Source organism: Meles meles, chromosome 5 (genome assembly GCF_922984935.1).
Source record: "Meles meles chromosome 5, mMelMel3.1 paternal haplotype, whole genome shotgun sequence".
In the NCBI taxonomy this organism is placed as follows: Eukaryota; Metazoa; Chordata; class Mammalia; order Carnivora; family Mustelidae; genus Meles; species Meles meles.
In genome coordinates this window covers 141,847,202-141,862,296 of record NC_060070.1, presented here as the reverse complement: position 1 = coordinate 141,862,296, position 15,095 = coordinate 141,847,202, and the positions used below count along the sequence as shown (strand labels likewise).

Sequence of the window (15,095 nt, the reverse complement as noted above, 5' to 3'; positions counted from 1 at the left end):
ATGTCCTGAAATCAGGGACAAAGGCCCGGCCCCACGGAGGGCACCGTATACCAGTGCCCAGCAAGCCCGGGACCTGGCCCGGTCAGCTCGGTGCCCAGGGGAGCGACGCCATGAGGGCCGCATCAGGCAAGCCTTGCAGGTGGATGGGCAACCTGGCCGGGTCAAGGCCAAGGGCAGGGACAATGCAAACTCCTCTGGCTGCAGCTGAGGAGCTGGCTGGGATGGCGAGGAGGAGAGAATCTGCAGATGTAGGCAGAACGTGACCGACCGGAGAATCTGCCCTTACTGCGTCGTGGGGAAGCAAGAGAGCCTCACCAGTGTCCCACAAGGGCCCACCAGGAACACACTCCCAGAGCAGTCTGACCAGGCCACAGGCCAACGAAAACCTTGACCTCCAGTAAAAATCAAAGCAGGGTAAATAAACATCAGCAATCACTGCCCCCACACCCCCCAACCGCACAATCGGCTCCAAACCCGGCCCTTCCCCCAGGCCCCCGGCCAGCCCTCAGCACTGGTGTCTGCGGGAAAATCCTCCACTTGGAGACCAGATCCTGGTTCAGTACAGGGAGAGCCAACCCCACGTTCATGTTCTCGACAAATGCTTAGGTTACTTCAATACCAGCGTATGTTCCTGATTTGTGCCTTAAATCCGGGGTTTCTAACCTAAATCACACGCTTTCAGAAAAACCGCACTCCATGAAGTTCTCTGATCACGTCCAGGCCTCCTCTTACTACCCACCAGTGGGGTTTCCAGGGCTAAGTCCTCCACAGGCCCACAGTCTGACACTTCCCCACCTCTCCCTCATGGTCAGGCCGCAGGCCTGGGGGAGCCCCACGCACGTCAGGCCGGGCGCAGCCCCAGAAGCTCGTCAGTGGGAACAGCAGGCCCGGTGTGGCCTGCAACGCACCCAGTCCCAGTCCTCCAGGCCACGCGGCCTCGCCGGCCCGGCAGCCACTCACTGTCTCCCTGCGGCACCCTGAGGACCCCTTCCCTCAGCAGGGAGGACCCCATGGATGTCCCTCCCTCCCAGCATCCCTCAATGCAGTGTGGGCACGTGGCCCGAGAGCGGGGGAGCCGTCACACGAGGCTGCCGCAGTTCCGGGCTCCTCAGAGGGAGGGCGCGAGCTGTAAGACTTTAATAAAGAGTGCCTCATCACCCCAGTAGAACAATCAACACAGTTTGCGGGGGCGGGGGGGGGGGGGGTGCTGTTGCTGGCCTGTAAGACAAGACAGCCGATGACCTGCAGTCATTTCCCATCTGGCACCGTGAAGGAAGTGCCAGGGAGCCAGCCGCAGGCCAGCCAAAGGTCTCAGGTGGGCCCCCCCGCAGAGGCAGGAGAAAGCTATGCCTCCCACAGCAGGACGAGTGGAACCCGCTCTCTGTAGCATGCTGGCTCAGAGACATCGGCCGTGGAGACACTGAAAATAGCCTCACACGAGGCCCAGAGGGGCCAGTTCACACCGGGCGGGGGGAAAGGCTGGGGACCAAGCCACGAGTGGTCCCCTTTCTGGGGCTCCCCTAACTGCCCTCACCCCTGACATGATACCAAGTTCTAGAAACCACCACCATCAAATACTGTCCTCGAAGAAAACAAGGGTAAGCGGACAGCAACGGCCGACAAGCACGCGAGAAGATGCTCAGCCTGGCTTGTGATCGAAACGCTTCAAACCTCCTAAAAACCTCGCACCCTGAGTGCTTCCAGTCCCACAGCTGACTGGGAGCAGTGAACCAACCCACATGCAGATAAGCTCCCCAGGGCTATCGGCTGCCTGGGGAGAGGGGATGTCAGGAATGTTCCAGAATCTTCGTCCCCCCACAAGTGTCCCAGCAGTGGGCATACTCACCAAATGCAGTCAGCACCAGTGTGTAAGTAGTCAATATAGGGAAGGTGGTTTTGGTCTCGAGACCAGCATGAGGTAGAAAAGACCATGCCAATGTTTAGCCAGGGAATTGTCACTCCTGCGAAGGGAGAAAAAGGCATTACAGGATTACAGGAGACAGCACCAGCGTCTCTGAGTCAGGGCAATGAGATACCACCATCTTCTTCCCAAACGGGAAGAAAAAACAAAGAGAAAGGATTCAAAATCAGAAAACACCAGTGAGAAGGAACGTGAACCTTCCTGCTTGCTATACAGAGAGGAAGCCAAAAAAGTCACAAAACAGGAATAACAGGGGCACCTGGGTGGCTCAGACAACCGGTTAGGCATCTGCCTTCAGCTCAGGTCATGACCCCACGGTCCTGGCTTCCTGCTCAGAGGGGCGTCCTCCTCTCCCTCTGCTCGTCCCCCAGCTCGGGCTCTCTCTCTCTCAAATAAAATCTTAAAAAACAAAATCTGAATCTGTGAGACTTAAGCTGGAAGCAAGAAGCCCCAAGGAGCAGGACTGTGATGACGGTTGTCAGGTAGCCAGCAGCCACATACTGCGGTCCCCGGAACCTCAGGACAGAGGGCCAGCAGACACGCCAAGCTGCACCGCTCACCGAGGCCGCCACCTTTTCCAGGGGCCCCAGCCCTTAGTGACCACAACCCCAGGACACCTGCTGTCCTACTATCCACATCAATCACTTAGGAGCCTGCACAGGCCCTACAGCGCAGGACGTTAGCTTTGAAAATACCAATTTCACGATGAAAAGCTGGCCACTAAGTGTCTGCCCAGCTTCCAGGTTCTGTCATTTGGCTCACCTTTCCACATTTTTACTGACTTCAGCGGTCTTCTTCCCTTTTCCAAAGACCAATGTTTCTAATATGCACGCTCTGCACAGTAACCTATCCCGTCTGGTCACGTGGGGCACGTGCTCTGCAGGCTGCCAGAGGCCAAGGCCTGAGGATCCTATAGACAGCAGTGACACAGGGGCGCCTGGGGGCGCAGTCAGTTAAATGTCTGACTCCTGGTTTCAGGTCAGGTCATTTCTCAGGGTCCTGGGATCAAACCCCATGTCAGGCTCTGTGCTAGACTCAGGGTCCACTCGGGTTTCTCTCTCCCTCTCCCCATGCCCCCACCCTGCTCGCTCTCTTTAAGAACAACAAAGACAGCAGCCACATCAGGCTTACCAGGCACAGCACCGAGGTGACGCAGGATGGACCCTGTGTTATTGGGGAGGACGGTGAGGTTCCATCCATGCCTGTGAGGAGAAACAGGGGGTCGTCACAGGTGAGCAGGGAAGAACACCGTCTGGTCCCCAAAATGCAGACCACAGTGTCCCCCGTTACCTTGAAAACGGTTCTGACTTCCCCACCGGGAACCCACTGCCGTGCGTGTTGGTGTCCACCTTGCCGCAGTGCACGGCCACGTGGCAGTCCTTCTCTTCCACTAACCTCCAGTACTCTTGCTGCAAGGAGAGGAGAGGCCCGGTGAGCAGCCCCGCTGTGCACACGCCACAGAGATGCCCACGTGCCACAGAGGGGCCCGTCACATGAATGGCACCGAGGGCCACCGGCAGAGCTCAGAGGAGGACAGCAAGGGTCGGATCCCCACCGGGGCCTGTCCCACAGGACGAAGGAGGGGCTCGAGCAGACTTTAGTATGCTGGGTTCCCAAAAGCAAAATGTGGATGCAGCTGGGGTGCATGGCCTTCAAGGTGAAGGATGTTCGTTCTCACGCAGGTTACAACCACAGCTGACCTTGAAGGCCTCGTGCCGAGGAAAATGAGCCAATGGCAAAAGGACAAATGCTGTGGGATCCCATGTACGGGGAGGCACGTGGCAGCGTCAGAGTAGGAGGGAAAACATGCAGGCGGCCGGGGATCAGGGGCCAGGAGGTCAGTGTTCAATGGGGAAGGAGATTCAGTCTGGGGAGATGAGAAAATCTGGAGATGGATGGTGGTGAGCGTCATGTAACAACATGAACGCACTCAAAGTCACTCGACTGCATGCTGAGAAATGGTGTTTGTATGCATTTTAACACAATTCAAGAAGTCACTTATGGGAGAGCTGGGGGAAAGCAATGACAGGCAGGCAGGAAGATGTCCCGCCACCCTCGGACTGACGAACACGGTCTCCAGCCTCGGCATCTCGACAGACGCACACCTCACCCCCCTCACTCCCCAACACCAGAGGCCCTGACCCCTCTGCGGGGCCGTCAGCCGGCTGCCGGCTAGCATCACCAGCAGGGAAGACGACATCCAGCCGGGCTCGAACCAGGCCAATGAGCTCAGGTCGGGTGCCAGGGACGGCGCACCGCCAGCTTTAAGCACCTACCAGATAATGGTAACGAGCCCCGTCCAGCCAGCCGGGGGGGGTTGTCAGGAACAAGTTTTGCTAACAGGTCAGTGGTGCCCCGTGTCCCTTAGGCAACTCCCCAGCTCAGAAGCATTTTGGCATTTTGTTTTCAATTTTCATTCTGGAAGCAGAGCATCACCTTCCCTGATCTCGGCAAAGCCCGTGTAGCTGGAACCCCATTTAGAGGAGGAAGCTGAGCCAGGAAGCACAGGGCATCACGAAATATGGTTCAGCTCGGGTAGGTGCTACCAGCTCTACGATGCTTGGATGTCTCCAAGAGGGGACCAGCCGCAGAGGCCAAAGGCCCCCAGAATAAATCCCACACTGAAGTGTCTGCGTTCCTTAAGCGTATCTCCTTGAAAGAGAGGACCGTAGCTGCAGCTGGGTGAGGGGATGGGCCCTGCTGCCCTCTGAGAAGAAGGGGACCCGCCACTGAGTTGATGACCACCAGCCAAGAAGGCCCGGGCCTCTCTGTAGGATCCAGAAGCCACACAGACTCAGGCCAGAGGTCTGGATTTTTGCAGACCTTCCCCTCACACTGAGATACCATGTTAAGTGCTGAATGCCGAAGACAACGCAGGATGTTCAGAGAGAAGGAGTAATCCTGAGCAGGAGACCAGAAGGAGCTGTGTCCTTCGTGCCACACGCAGGAGCAAACCCTGCACCCTCGAAGGCTCCCACGGGGACCCGCGCCGGACAGCAGAGGCCTCTCTCCAGCTCAACCGTTCACCCGAGGCTCCCAACCTCAGCCTTTGCACCTCTCTCCCACAGATGCCACGAGTGCTCCGGAAGCAGCGGTGACACAGCCCCACGTGTCCCAGAATCAGGGCCCAGTGGACGTCATGGGTGATAGGAGGTGGCCTCGGTGGGGCCAGAGCTGAGGGACGGGCAGGGGGTCAAGCAACAGTGTGGCATTCAAAGGCATCAACCACGGTACAGAGCTAGGGTGGCCAGTGCCCACCGGCAGGGACCTAACACCTAAGGGAAGGACGACACTCAGGGCCAGACTGCGACACCGAGTTCCCCTAACTGGGAAGCCCGAGCACTGGGGCAGCCGCCCCCATCCTGGACTGTCGTGAGGCCACATGGCTCCACGCAGCCACAGCATGGGGACCAGCCATCCGGCTCCAACCTGGCCCGTCCGGGGACTGACTTCCAGCTTCAGTTCAGGAAGCGGGGCCCCTCGTGGCCAGCACAGGCATACCCAGGGAGGGGGCATACACTGGGCTCGATGACAGGAGGACACGGTCTGAACCCCGTCCACCCTCGGCAGCCCCGGCCCAGCCACAAAGGCTTGGCGTCCTCCCCCGATGGGCCCGACGGCTAGGCAGGGCCCGCCTCCACCGGCAGCCGGCTGTGCGCATGGAGCAGCGGGGCCCCAGCTGGGGGCCGTAAACAAACAGATCCGGTCCCTGTCCTGCTGGGGCGGCTCACCCAGAAACTCCCCCTAATTGGTCTGGGCACAGAAGTGCTCCCTGTCTTTCCAACCTCACACGAACTCGAAGACCGGAGTTGGCAGCACAAAAATGGCCATCTGCCAATCCCATTAGACAAAAAATAGAGGAGAAAACGCACAACTGTGGCTTCCAGGGATTCCAAACATTCTCTTGCATAACAGACACACAGAGGACAGGGTGAGGAGCGGCCATCAAGCAGGGGATGGGACACGCCTGGAACTCACCGCGACTGGGAGTCTCATGGCCCCAGGCGGGGCTGAGTCAGGGAGAAGCCCGGCAGGTGTGACCCCTTCCCTACGCGTCCTCTGTCTCTGAGCGAGGGGAGACACTCAGGTGCAGCTTGATCCCGTCATGCAGCAGATCCCGATGACGGCCCTTGGGGTCCCTCCATCCGTCAGGGAGCAAGAGGCCTGGGGCCCAGGTGTGCCCCCCCAACTCACCTCGATTTCAGCAGGGGCGGGTTCCTTGCTGAAGCACATGTTCATGATATTTCTTGCTGTTCGATAAAAAGTTGTTAAAGAAACGGACCTTCCCTGAAAAGAAAACAAAGACGAGAGTAAAGCATAAGAAACTTAGCTAATCAGGTCATGATCTCAGGGTTCTGGCATCGAGCCCCGCATCGGGCTCTCTTCTCAGCCGGGAGCCTGCTTCCCCCCACCCACCTCTGCCTGCCTCTCTGCTTACTTGTGATCTCTCTGTCAAATAAATACGTAAAATCTTTAAAAAAAAGAAAAAAGAAACTTGGCTGAACCCCTACCCCAAATGAGGCCGCACTGCATCCCAGGGCCTCCCCGTGTCCATGGGCCGCTCTCCATCCCAAGCTGATGTGAGCAGAGAAGGCAGAAAAACCCATGGCGACCAAAGGGGACGGAGGACCTGGCGCCCCCACCACACCGGCAGCGGGCAGACCCCGGAGCCAGCAGAAACGGGGGCTGCGCACCAGGCGGCCTCAGACAGGCGCCCAAGTGATGCACGGGAGCACAGCTCGCTTTATGGGGAAGCAGGTACAACATGGGAAGAGGCCAGAAGACCTCAGTTTACCCCACCTGAAGGGGCAGAGGGGAGCCTGGCAGCACCCAGACGGGCTGGGCCTGGGAGAACTGTGGGGCATCCCCCACCCCCCGTCAGGGAGGCGAGACGGCAGAACCACTCCGGTGGCTCTCTGCCACAGAGGCCACCGCGTGGAAAAGGAGCCAGTGCCGCCGGACACCCGGCCCCTGCCCTCCACCCAGGAAGGGGCACGAGGACGTGCTGCTGTCTCAGTCTGCGAGTCCCACCCTAGACCCCGTGCCCTCTGACCGCAGAGGGGAGGCGTCATCTCAGAGGCCCACCTTGTGAGAGTCGTGCTCTGCTTGCCCCTTGACTGCAGGGTGCTCTTTGGAGCACCTACTGTATACCAGGCCTGGTTCTGGGCCAGAGACAGAGCCGTGCTCATAGTGCTCACATGGACAAGGTCTCCAGCCTGTGGGGCACAGCCCTGGGGAGGCTGGCGAGTGCTATGAGGAGTCAGGGGGCCGAAGCCAACTGATGGAGTGGCAGGAGAGGGCGGCTTCTACCTGAGGTGGTCAGGGAAGGCTCCCTGCACGAGCGGGCGCGGGAGCACCCCATACCGAGTAACAGGTGTAGAACGGGTGGCAGATCCCTCCTGCCTTCGGCGGGACAATCAAAGCCATCAGCACTCAAGTTCCGGCATCTGCTTTTGCTTTCCAGCATTGGGGTTCTGCCTAAAGAAAGTCCTTCCTACGATTCCATACTGCTCCAGACACGCTGTTCCCAACAAGGTAAGATCCTAACTACCAGGCGGGCGTGATTTTGCATCAACTAAAAGGCAGAGTGCTGTGTTCCCGATGACACCTGCACGCACGGTCAACACCCGCAGGGCCTGAAGGGGCTGCCGAACCAGGGGCTCCCCTCCCAGCTCATGCGGGCACGCCCACGGCTGCCAGTGACGTCACCACGGCCAGGCCGCCACCGGAAGTTGGGGATGAACCCCAATATTATCAATGACGGCACGTTTCCAGAAAAATTATCAGATTCGCCTCATTCTCACTGAACTGTCCTTCTTAAATAAAAAGTAACAAATAAAAAACTTCTCATTTCTCAGACTGGCCATTCCATCCCTGGACTTAGCCGCATTAAATGACAAGAGCTTCTCCTGCACACAGCCAGGAAACACCCAGAAAGCGCTCCTGAGTCTGTTCCAGCACCTTCTTCTCCCTCATCATGAAACATTTAAGTGTCAAAGAGACTGCTGGCAGCCACTCCCCACCCCCAGGGTCCCTGAGGGGAAGCACCAGGACTGCCAATGCGGAACCGGAGCAAAGGAGACGGAATCCTGGTGGAAGCCAGCGTGGTCTGTCCCTCCAGAGGAGCGGAGAACTAAAGCTGAGGAAGAAACCAGCATGGCCGAAGGCAGCCAGAGCCGTCAGCCTTCCCAAGCTTCCATGTGGGAACCGGGCACTGGAACCCCCAGGGAGGGACAGGCCAGGGCCCACCTGCAGGCCGTGACAAGGACCTGAGCAGTGACAGGAGAGTGACGAGGCTAACCCAAGGCAGGTTTGTCAGCTCGGCAGAAAACCACCACTCTGTATGCGGCTGCCAGGCTCGGGGCTGCTGGCTTGCTGGGCGAGGGTCTTCCCTAAGGACACTTCCCTCCCAGGAAGTCCATGCCGGGGTCACTGGGGCAATTCAGCGGAGACCTCTGGTGAAGGTCACAGCTGGACCAGGTGTCCGGCTCACCCTGGCAGGCAGGCGGCCATGGGGAGGATCATAGGGACTCTGCCTGCCTCTGGGAGGAGGGGGCCTCTCAGGACAGCACACGCTGCAGAGACTCAGCAGGGAGGCCTGTCCTCATCGCTTCATCAGGAAGGACCAGGCAGAGCCAAGAACTGGCAAGCTGCTCAGAATCCAGGCAAGGAAGCAAGGGAAACAAGTGCTCCAAGCCCGGAGGGTCTGGCCCCCATGGACAGCTCCCACACCAGGCCAGGCTGGGTGCTCAGAATGGGCAGGTCATGCCCGTGGGTGTCTGCCCCCAAACTACTGAGTCCCCAGCACCCGGGCACACACACCTCATCTCGTGCAAAGGAAATCAGAGGCTGGGAGCCGGCAAGTGGCTCACCTGCAGTCACGGCTGCTGGGAAGCCGAGCCATCGCCAGATGCCTCGGGCCTGCATCCTGCCCGCCCCCCCGCAGTCGGTGCACACTGCTCTCAGCCACAGGCAGCAACCAGAGCCCCGCCCCCGCCAGCCCTGCCGGGGCCCACCTTGTATATGCACTTGTGGAAGTCACTGAGGACGCCCTTGTCCTCCTCCTCTTCTCGCGCCACTTCCTTTTCCTGAGCAAAGAGTCGCCGCCGGCCCGTCTTGAGCTGGGCCTGGCCCACCTCTTTGAGCTTGCTGCGGAAGCCGTTCCTGTGGGCCACGCCGTTGATGAGCCCATTCTTGGGCTCGAAGCGGGGCAAGGGGTGGAACTTGTTGTAGTCGTGCTCCGTGTGGCCCTCGAGGGGCCCCTTCCGCTTCTCCAGGATCTCCTTCTCCATCAGCACCTCCTTCTCCAGCCGCCGGTGCTCCTCGGGGGACAGGGAGTCGTAGGAGAGCAGGTACTGGCAGTAGGCTTCCTGGAGCTTGGCCAGCCGGTCCTGGGCAGTTTTGGGGATACGCAGCATGTCTGCTAGTTTGTTCCATTTTTTGAGGTCAGTCACTTGCTGCATGCCACCCATCTCGTTAATCAGCCGGAAAAAGCAGGCCAGGTCGAGCTCGCAGCCTCCTGGGACGGTGAGGGGACAAATCACAGGGACAGTCAGGGAAAAGCACGAACACAAGCCCTTCTCTGTCCATCTGATAAGTCCGGGGCCGCGCACTACCTGCCACAGACGCCACTAGGCACCAGGGTCAGAGAAGTGAACGGAATCCCTGGCCCTCAGAGAGCCGAGTCTACAGGGACGGACAAGAACAGTCTGGGATGCCACGGAGGCCATACTGCCGGCAGAGGGGCTGCGGCGCTGCGGGGTCTGCAGGCTCAGGTGGGACATTCAGACAAGGTGTCCCCAGGGGCTGACGTGTAAGCAGAGGCTGAACGGAAGGAGAGGAGAGCGGGCCTTGCGGATCTGTGGGGAGGAGCTTTCCAGGGCCCCCCTGAGCAGGGGCAGCACATACGCTGCACGCCCCCCACACACACACACCCCAGGAGGCAAGGGCAACCAGTTTCGAAGCAGGGGCTCATCACCCAAGGGCAGGGCCTGGGGCTGTGACACTTTGAGGCACTTGCATCCCAATGTCACCCACACCAGCTGTGAGGTCAGAAAGCAGACACGTGTAGCAGGCACCGTCTCTCCCCATCCCTTTGCACACACGCGCACACACACACTAACTGGTTTTCAATCCCAGTGGATTTCCAGGGCCAAAGGCAGTACCTGAGAGGGCACAAAGCTGTCTGTCTGTCCCTCCACTCTCGTCATCCCATGCTCCAAGAGACTGCCCACCTCAAAAGCTAGCGTCCACTACCCCCTGGATCAAATCACAGAACCGTATAGATGCATGTCCAAACCAAATACACTTGAGTGTTCACAGAGGAGCCGTCTACATGGGGCCTGGGAAAGCAACCTCCCACCAGACAAAAGAGAAGAAACGAAATCTTCCAGAATAAGCAGCCCCTACCTATTAGAAGATAAATACCTAACAAAATGCTAGGTGAGAAAAGTAAAAATTGAGTTTTAGGTCACTGAAAGGCAGGCACAGATTTCTACCCAAAGTGAAAGAAGCCCGAACTCTTGTACAACAGCAGCCCAGTGCAGGGCGTGCCGAGCATCGCAGGGCCCCTGGGGGAGCAGGTCCCCCAACCCCACAGAAGACCAGGGGATGGGAGCGCAGCAGCCTGGATGCCAAGGAACTCTGCCTGGTGAGAGGCTGGCCACAGAGAAAGCCTGCCCTGCCCATGGCCAGGAACGGCCAAAGGCCGAGCTCCCCTCCCCGCTCCAGGTGTCCAGCGCAAACCGGGCAGAACGGAGGCCAGCGGCACCCTGCGGACGCGTAGCGGTGGAGAGGGCAGTGAGCCACTGCAGCCGGCCAGAGGCTCACATCACAGATCAGAAGGAAGGCACCCTATAACTTCTCTATTTCCCTCTGTGGAGATCATCAGAACCCCAGAGCACCTGAAAATGCACACACCACATAGAAAGGCATCGTTTCATGGACTCCTCACCTGTTCTGACCGGCCCAATCACAGGGCCACCAGACCATCCCGTGAAAAGTGCCTCCCGCACCCCCTGCTCCCCAAGGGGCTGATGCAGGAGGGGAAGATTCTGCGAAGTTGCTGCACAACCATGGAGTCCCTTGCTCTGTGGGGAGGCCAAGCTCAGACCGGGGCCCAAGGACTCTACAGTGACAGGCTGGCCTGGCACCCCTTCCACAGACGGTGACAAACAAGGCTCCACACTTGCGGGCAGTAGCAAAGCGTGCAAGCGCACACACCATGGGGACGCGTCTGCTTGGCCTTGGGCTACAGGAAGGAATCGGGCTTAAGAGAAACCTACTCTGAGGTTACCGGCCATCATGGTGACATCACCTGTCCCTCAGTCCTCAACACGGTGAGTGGGGGGACTCTCACCACAGTCGGGGGCGGGGGGGTAGAGGTGTCCTCTGAGCACGCCCAGGGCACAGCCCACACCAAAGGCTCACACCTGCTCAGCCTGTTCCCACAGCCTGAGCCGTCCGCGGACAGCGTGCCATCGCTGAGCACAGACCCCAAACCAAGGATTTCTCCAAATTAAGTGATTTCCGCTCAGACACCTGCTGAGACAATAATCAGACCCCACCTCGCAGGGAGCCCGAGCTTCCTGCCAACTCCTGACACGTGGATGGCTGAAACTGGCTCTTCTCGCTGCCTCTACAAACTCGGAATCTCCAAGATGGAGGCAGCAACGCGCCCTGTTTCTCAGGCCTGGAGCTGAAACAGAGGTTATGCAGGACCCTCCCCAGCTGTCTCCAGAGGGAGCCCCCACTCGGCAGACCCAGCTCATCCCAGACAGAGCGAGTGAATCCTTGAGGAACAAACAGCAGCGGGGGTGGGGAGAGGAGGAGGGACATGGGAGCCTAGGAGGGCCTGTACAGGGGCTCTGCCTGTGGCCAGGACCCCCGCATCTGCCGGGACGCTCACTCACACAGGGGGTCCCTGAGATGAGCTCTGCAGTGGTCCCCAATCTCAAGAGAAACTTAAACCATCCCCTGGATCTGTGGTCTCTGAAAGGGCCCTGCTGGTCACCAGAGAGAGTGACGGGCAAGGAAAAAACCAGGGGGACACAGAGAGAAAGCGGGCTGGCCTGTGTTACCCACGCCTTTGGGTGTTCAGGCCCTACCTCCCAGCACCCCAGGAGGGGGCTGTATTTGGAAACAGGGCCTTGGAAGAGGGTAAAATGAAGTTATCTTGGATGCGCTACCCCCCACCCCCCCGGGGAGAGCTCCTAACCCACCACTGTGGTGGGTTAAGTGAAGCCAAAGATAAGTGTCCGAGCAAAGCCCACGTGAGGACACGGGGCAGATGCCAGCAAGCACAGGCCAAGGCCAACTGGGCTCCGGAGGAACCACGCTGCCCAGGGCTGGGCTCCGCCACCCAACTTCCCGTGTGGAGGGGGAGGCCCCTGCCCGCAGCACTGGGGCCCCTGGGGCGAGCTCCCCGCCCCACTCCCACCCTGTCCCAGCCCCGAGAGCCTCACCTATGAGCGGAAGCTCGTCCATGGTGATGCCCTGAGATCTGAGGTGCTTCTTGATGCAGGCCAGCCGCTGCACGTTGGGGCCCCAGCGCCGGCCCAGCTTGTGGATGTGCTGAATCTGCGTCACGAACCGCATCTCATCGTTGAGCTTGCACTCGGGCCGCCAGTCCGGAGGGGGGATCACCCTGCACATGCCGTACTTCTCCACCTGAGCGCGGACCGACTCGATGTAGACGAGCGGGTCGTGGAACTCCTTGGCGGATGGCCTGAGCACGGGGATCTCGTCCATGGCCGCCCAGCCGGCCCGGCCGCCCCCCTTGTCAGGCTTGGCAGCCGCCTCGTGCGGCTTGTGCAAGGGCTCCGTTTGCGAGGTAGAACGATTTTCACAGGAGGCGCCGTCCGTCTTGCCGTGTGCTTGTCTGCCTGGCGCACTCTTGCCGGCTGTGGCCCGCTTCGGCCGGTTCCTTTCCAGACTCCGCTCGGGCACCTCCTTCTTCACATGCCCGTGCAGCAGAGCCTTCTCCGCGGGGGCCGGTGCCGCGGGGGCCGGCGCTGCCACCTTTCTGCCGGGAGCTTCGGCAGCACCCACCGTCCCTTTCATCTTCTTGGGCGGGGACTGCGGCTTCTCGGCCTGCTGTGCCTCTTCCAGTCTCCTCTTGGAGTTCCGCAGCCCCTCCCTCAGCTGCCGCCCCCCCACCTCCTTAGTGCATGACTTTGGGTTCAACCTGCCACTGACCTTGAGGCCATTGACGGCGTGCCCGGTGGACTTGGACGCCCCCCCGAGGGATAGCACCTGTTTGCGGGTTTTTGCATTGCTACTTTCAGTTTTCCCTGAGATTGTGTGGTTGACAGCGGAACTGGGCTTGTGGTGATTGGGTTTGGTTTCCTTGACCAGTTCTCTCTTGGCTTTGGTGTATGTGACAGTCCCCTTCGTCACCGTTGCAGTGTACTTCACAGTTTTGGACGGTGAAGGTCTGACTTCGCGCATCTTTTTGGCACTGGTTGCACTTGTACCCAGAGATGACATTCGAGTGACTCCATTTACCTTCGAAACCTGGAGGCGGCAGGAGAAGCAGAGGGAGGAACAGGAGAAGGTGAATTAGTACCTTCCGGGAGGGCGACCTCTCCCTGCGGGGAACCCCACAAAGCCAGCCGCAGAGGCAGCCCCAGGCTCTCGACGAAGGCCCACCATGGACACGGCCGGGAACGTGAGGCTCACGGCCTCGCGCTTTTGAGGTCTTTAGAGCAATGTGCCCCTCCTCCCACATAAAAACACGGTGCCCGCCCGCAGCATGGCTTCCTGGGGGATTTAACAATCCCACAACAATCCCAAGTACTCGTCCAGAAAACCCACGTTTCATGATGATGACCTGTCCACTTGCCAGCCATCACCTGTCACAGGTTAAGGACACGGACAGCAGCAAGTTGCTGTGACCGTTTAGGGACACATGCATTCTCTCTCTCTCTCACACACACACACCCTGTTCCAAGAAAAGACGTGCCTGCCATTCTGTGTGCTGCACAGAACAGCATGCTCTGCCCACAGAATTTTTAAATCTAGGTGCTAAAAAAGGAAGGAAACCAAAATACCATACAGAGAAAAGAACCAGCGCACTCATGTGGCCCGGCTCCCATGAGGGTCACAGGCAGGCCATGGTCGTGCTGACAGGGCCCCGTGGAGCAGGAATGTGCCCCATCTCTCCAGCCAAACAGAGGACGCCTGCCTGCCCTCTCCGGCACGGAGAGTCCTGGGTTCTGACCCCCGACGAGCTCCATATTCAGTTCTATGGGAACCGCGGGAGCCAGCAGCCTCTATGCGCACCGTGGATGCAGCGGTAATCCTGAGACCCGTAAAAGTCACCCTTGTTTATATAAAGCAAACCCGGAGAGTGACGGGTGGACACCGGAAACACATCCCTTCTGAAAGATGAGGAAGGGCCCAGCCCGGAGCTGCTGTGGGGGACGCGGTTTGGGGTATACATCCGTCCCGGCTCCGCCAGCCAGTGGCCTCTGATACTCATTTGCATCTTGGGCTTCAAGTTCTCATCAACAACGGGAGTTCTAAACACGGACTCCAATGTACCACAGCTACCACCACCTCCAAAAGGCCGACTAAAAATTACCCAATACCCAGGAGACAGAACCACCACGGCTGTCTCCTCTCACACCAATAACCCCCATGAGGAGGGGCTATGCCCCCAATTCAAGGAAGCGGACCAACCAGTTGCAATCACACACTAGGTAAGTCCTGCCAGGCTGAGACGTGCGGCTCCCACGGGCCCTGCAGCTGCCCTGCCAGAGGAGCCAGGTTCCCCGGGACGCCGTCTGAATCCCACGGACCTCTGCCCTGGGCCCCATCCCAGCCCAAGAAAACACACTTAGCCCACATGGAGCAAAACAAAAACAAAACCAGAAGTTTCCTGTCGGGACCCAAACCAGTGCTGTCAGAACCTGCTGGAGCGTTTGTGCTGAAAACAGACCACAGGGCCCCACAGCCAGGGTTTCTCACCCACTAGGTCTGTGATGGGGCCCAAGAACTCGAATTTCTAACGAGGTCCCAGGTAACACTGAGGCTGATTCAGGGACATACTCGGAGAACAAGGAAGAAAACTACCAGTAGCAGGACACTCTGGAGACAGAGAAGGAAGCTTATTTCTTTATATGCCACACATCACACACAATCCAATCGATCAGAGCCTTCCTTGGTAGGAGGC

The 15,095-nt window shown here is 59.1% G+C and overlaps 1 protein-coding gene across 5 annotated transcripts in view; it reads right to left on the bottom strand.

The window, feature by feature from the left end:
* JARID2 (jumonji and AT-rich interaction domain containing 2) overlaps window positions 1–15,095 on the bottom strand; it is a 257,277-nt gene that overhangs the window by 10,152 nt on the left and 232,030 nt on the right. For all 5 annotated transcript variants that reach the window (XM_046004327.1, XM_046004329.1, XM_046004328.1 and 2 more), the window contains 6 exons: window positions 12,385–13,435; window positions 8,938–9,440; window positions 6,116–6,208; window positions 3,212–3,330; window positions 3,053–3,123; window positions 1,847–1,961 (listed from right to left, as the gene is read on the bottom strand). In XM_046004327.1, coding sequence (XP_045860283.1) covers window positions 1,847–1,961; window positions 3,053–3,123; window positions 3,212–3,330; window positions 6,116–6,208; window positions 8,938–9,440; window positions 12,385–13,435 — 1,952 coding nt within the window. The remainder of the gene's footprint in view (window positions 1–1,846; window positions 1,962–3,052; window positions 3,124–3,211; window positions 3,331–6,115; window positions 6,209–8,937; window positions 9,441–12,384; window positions 13,436–15,095) is intronic.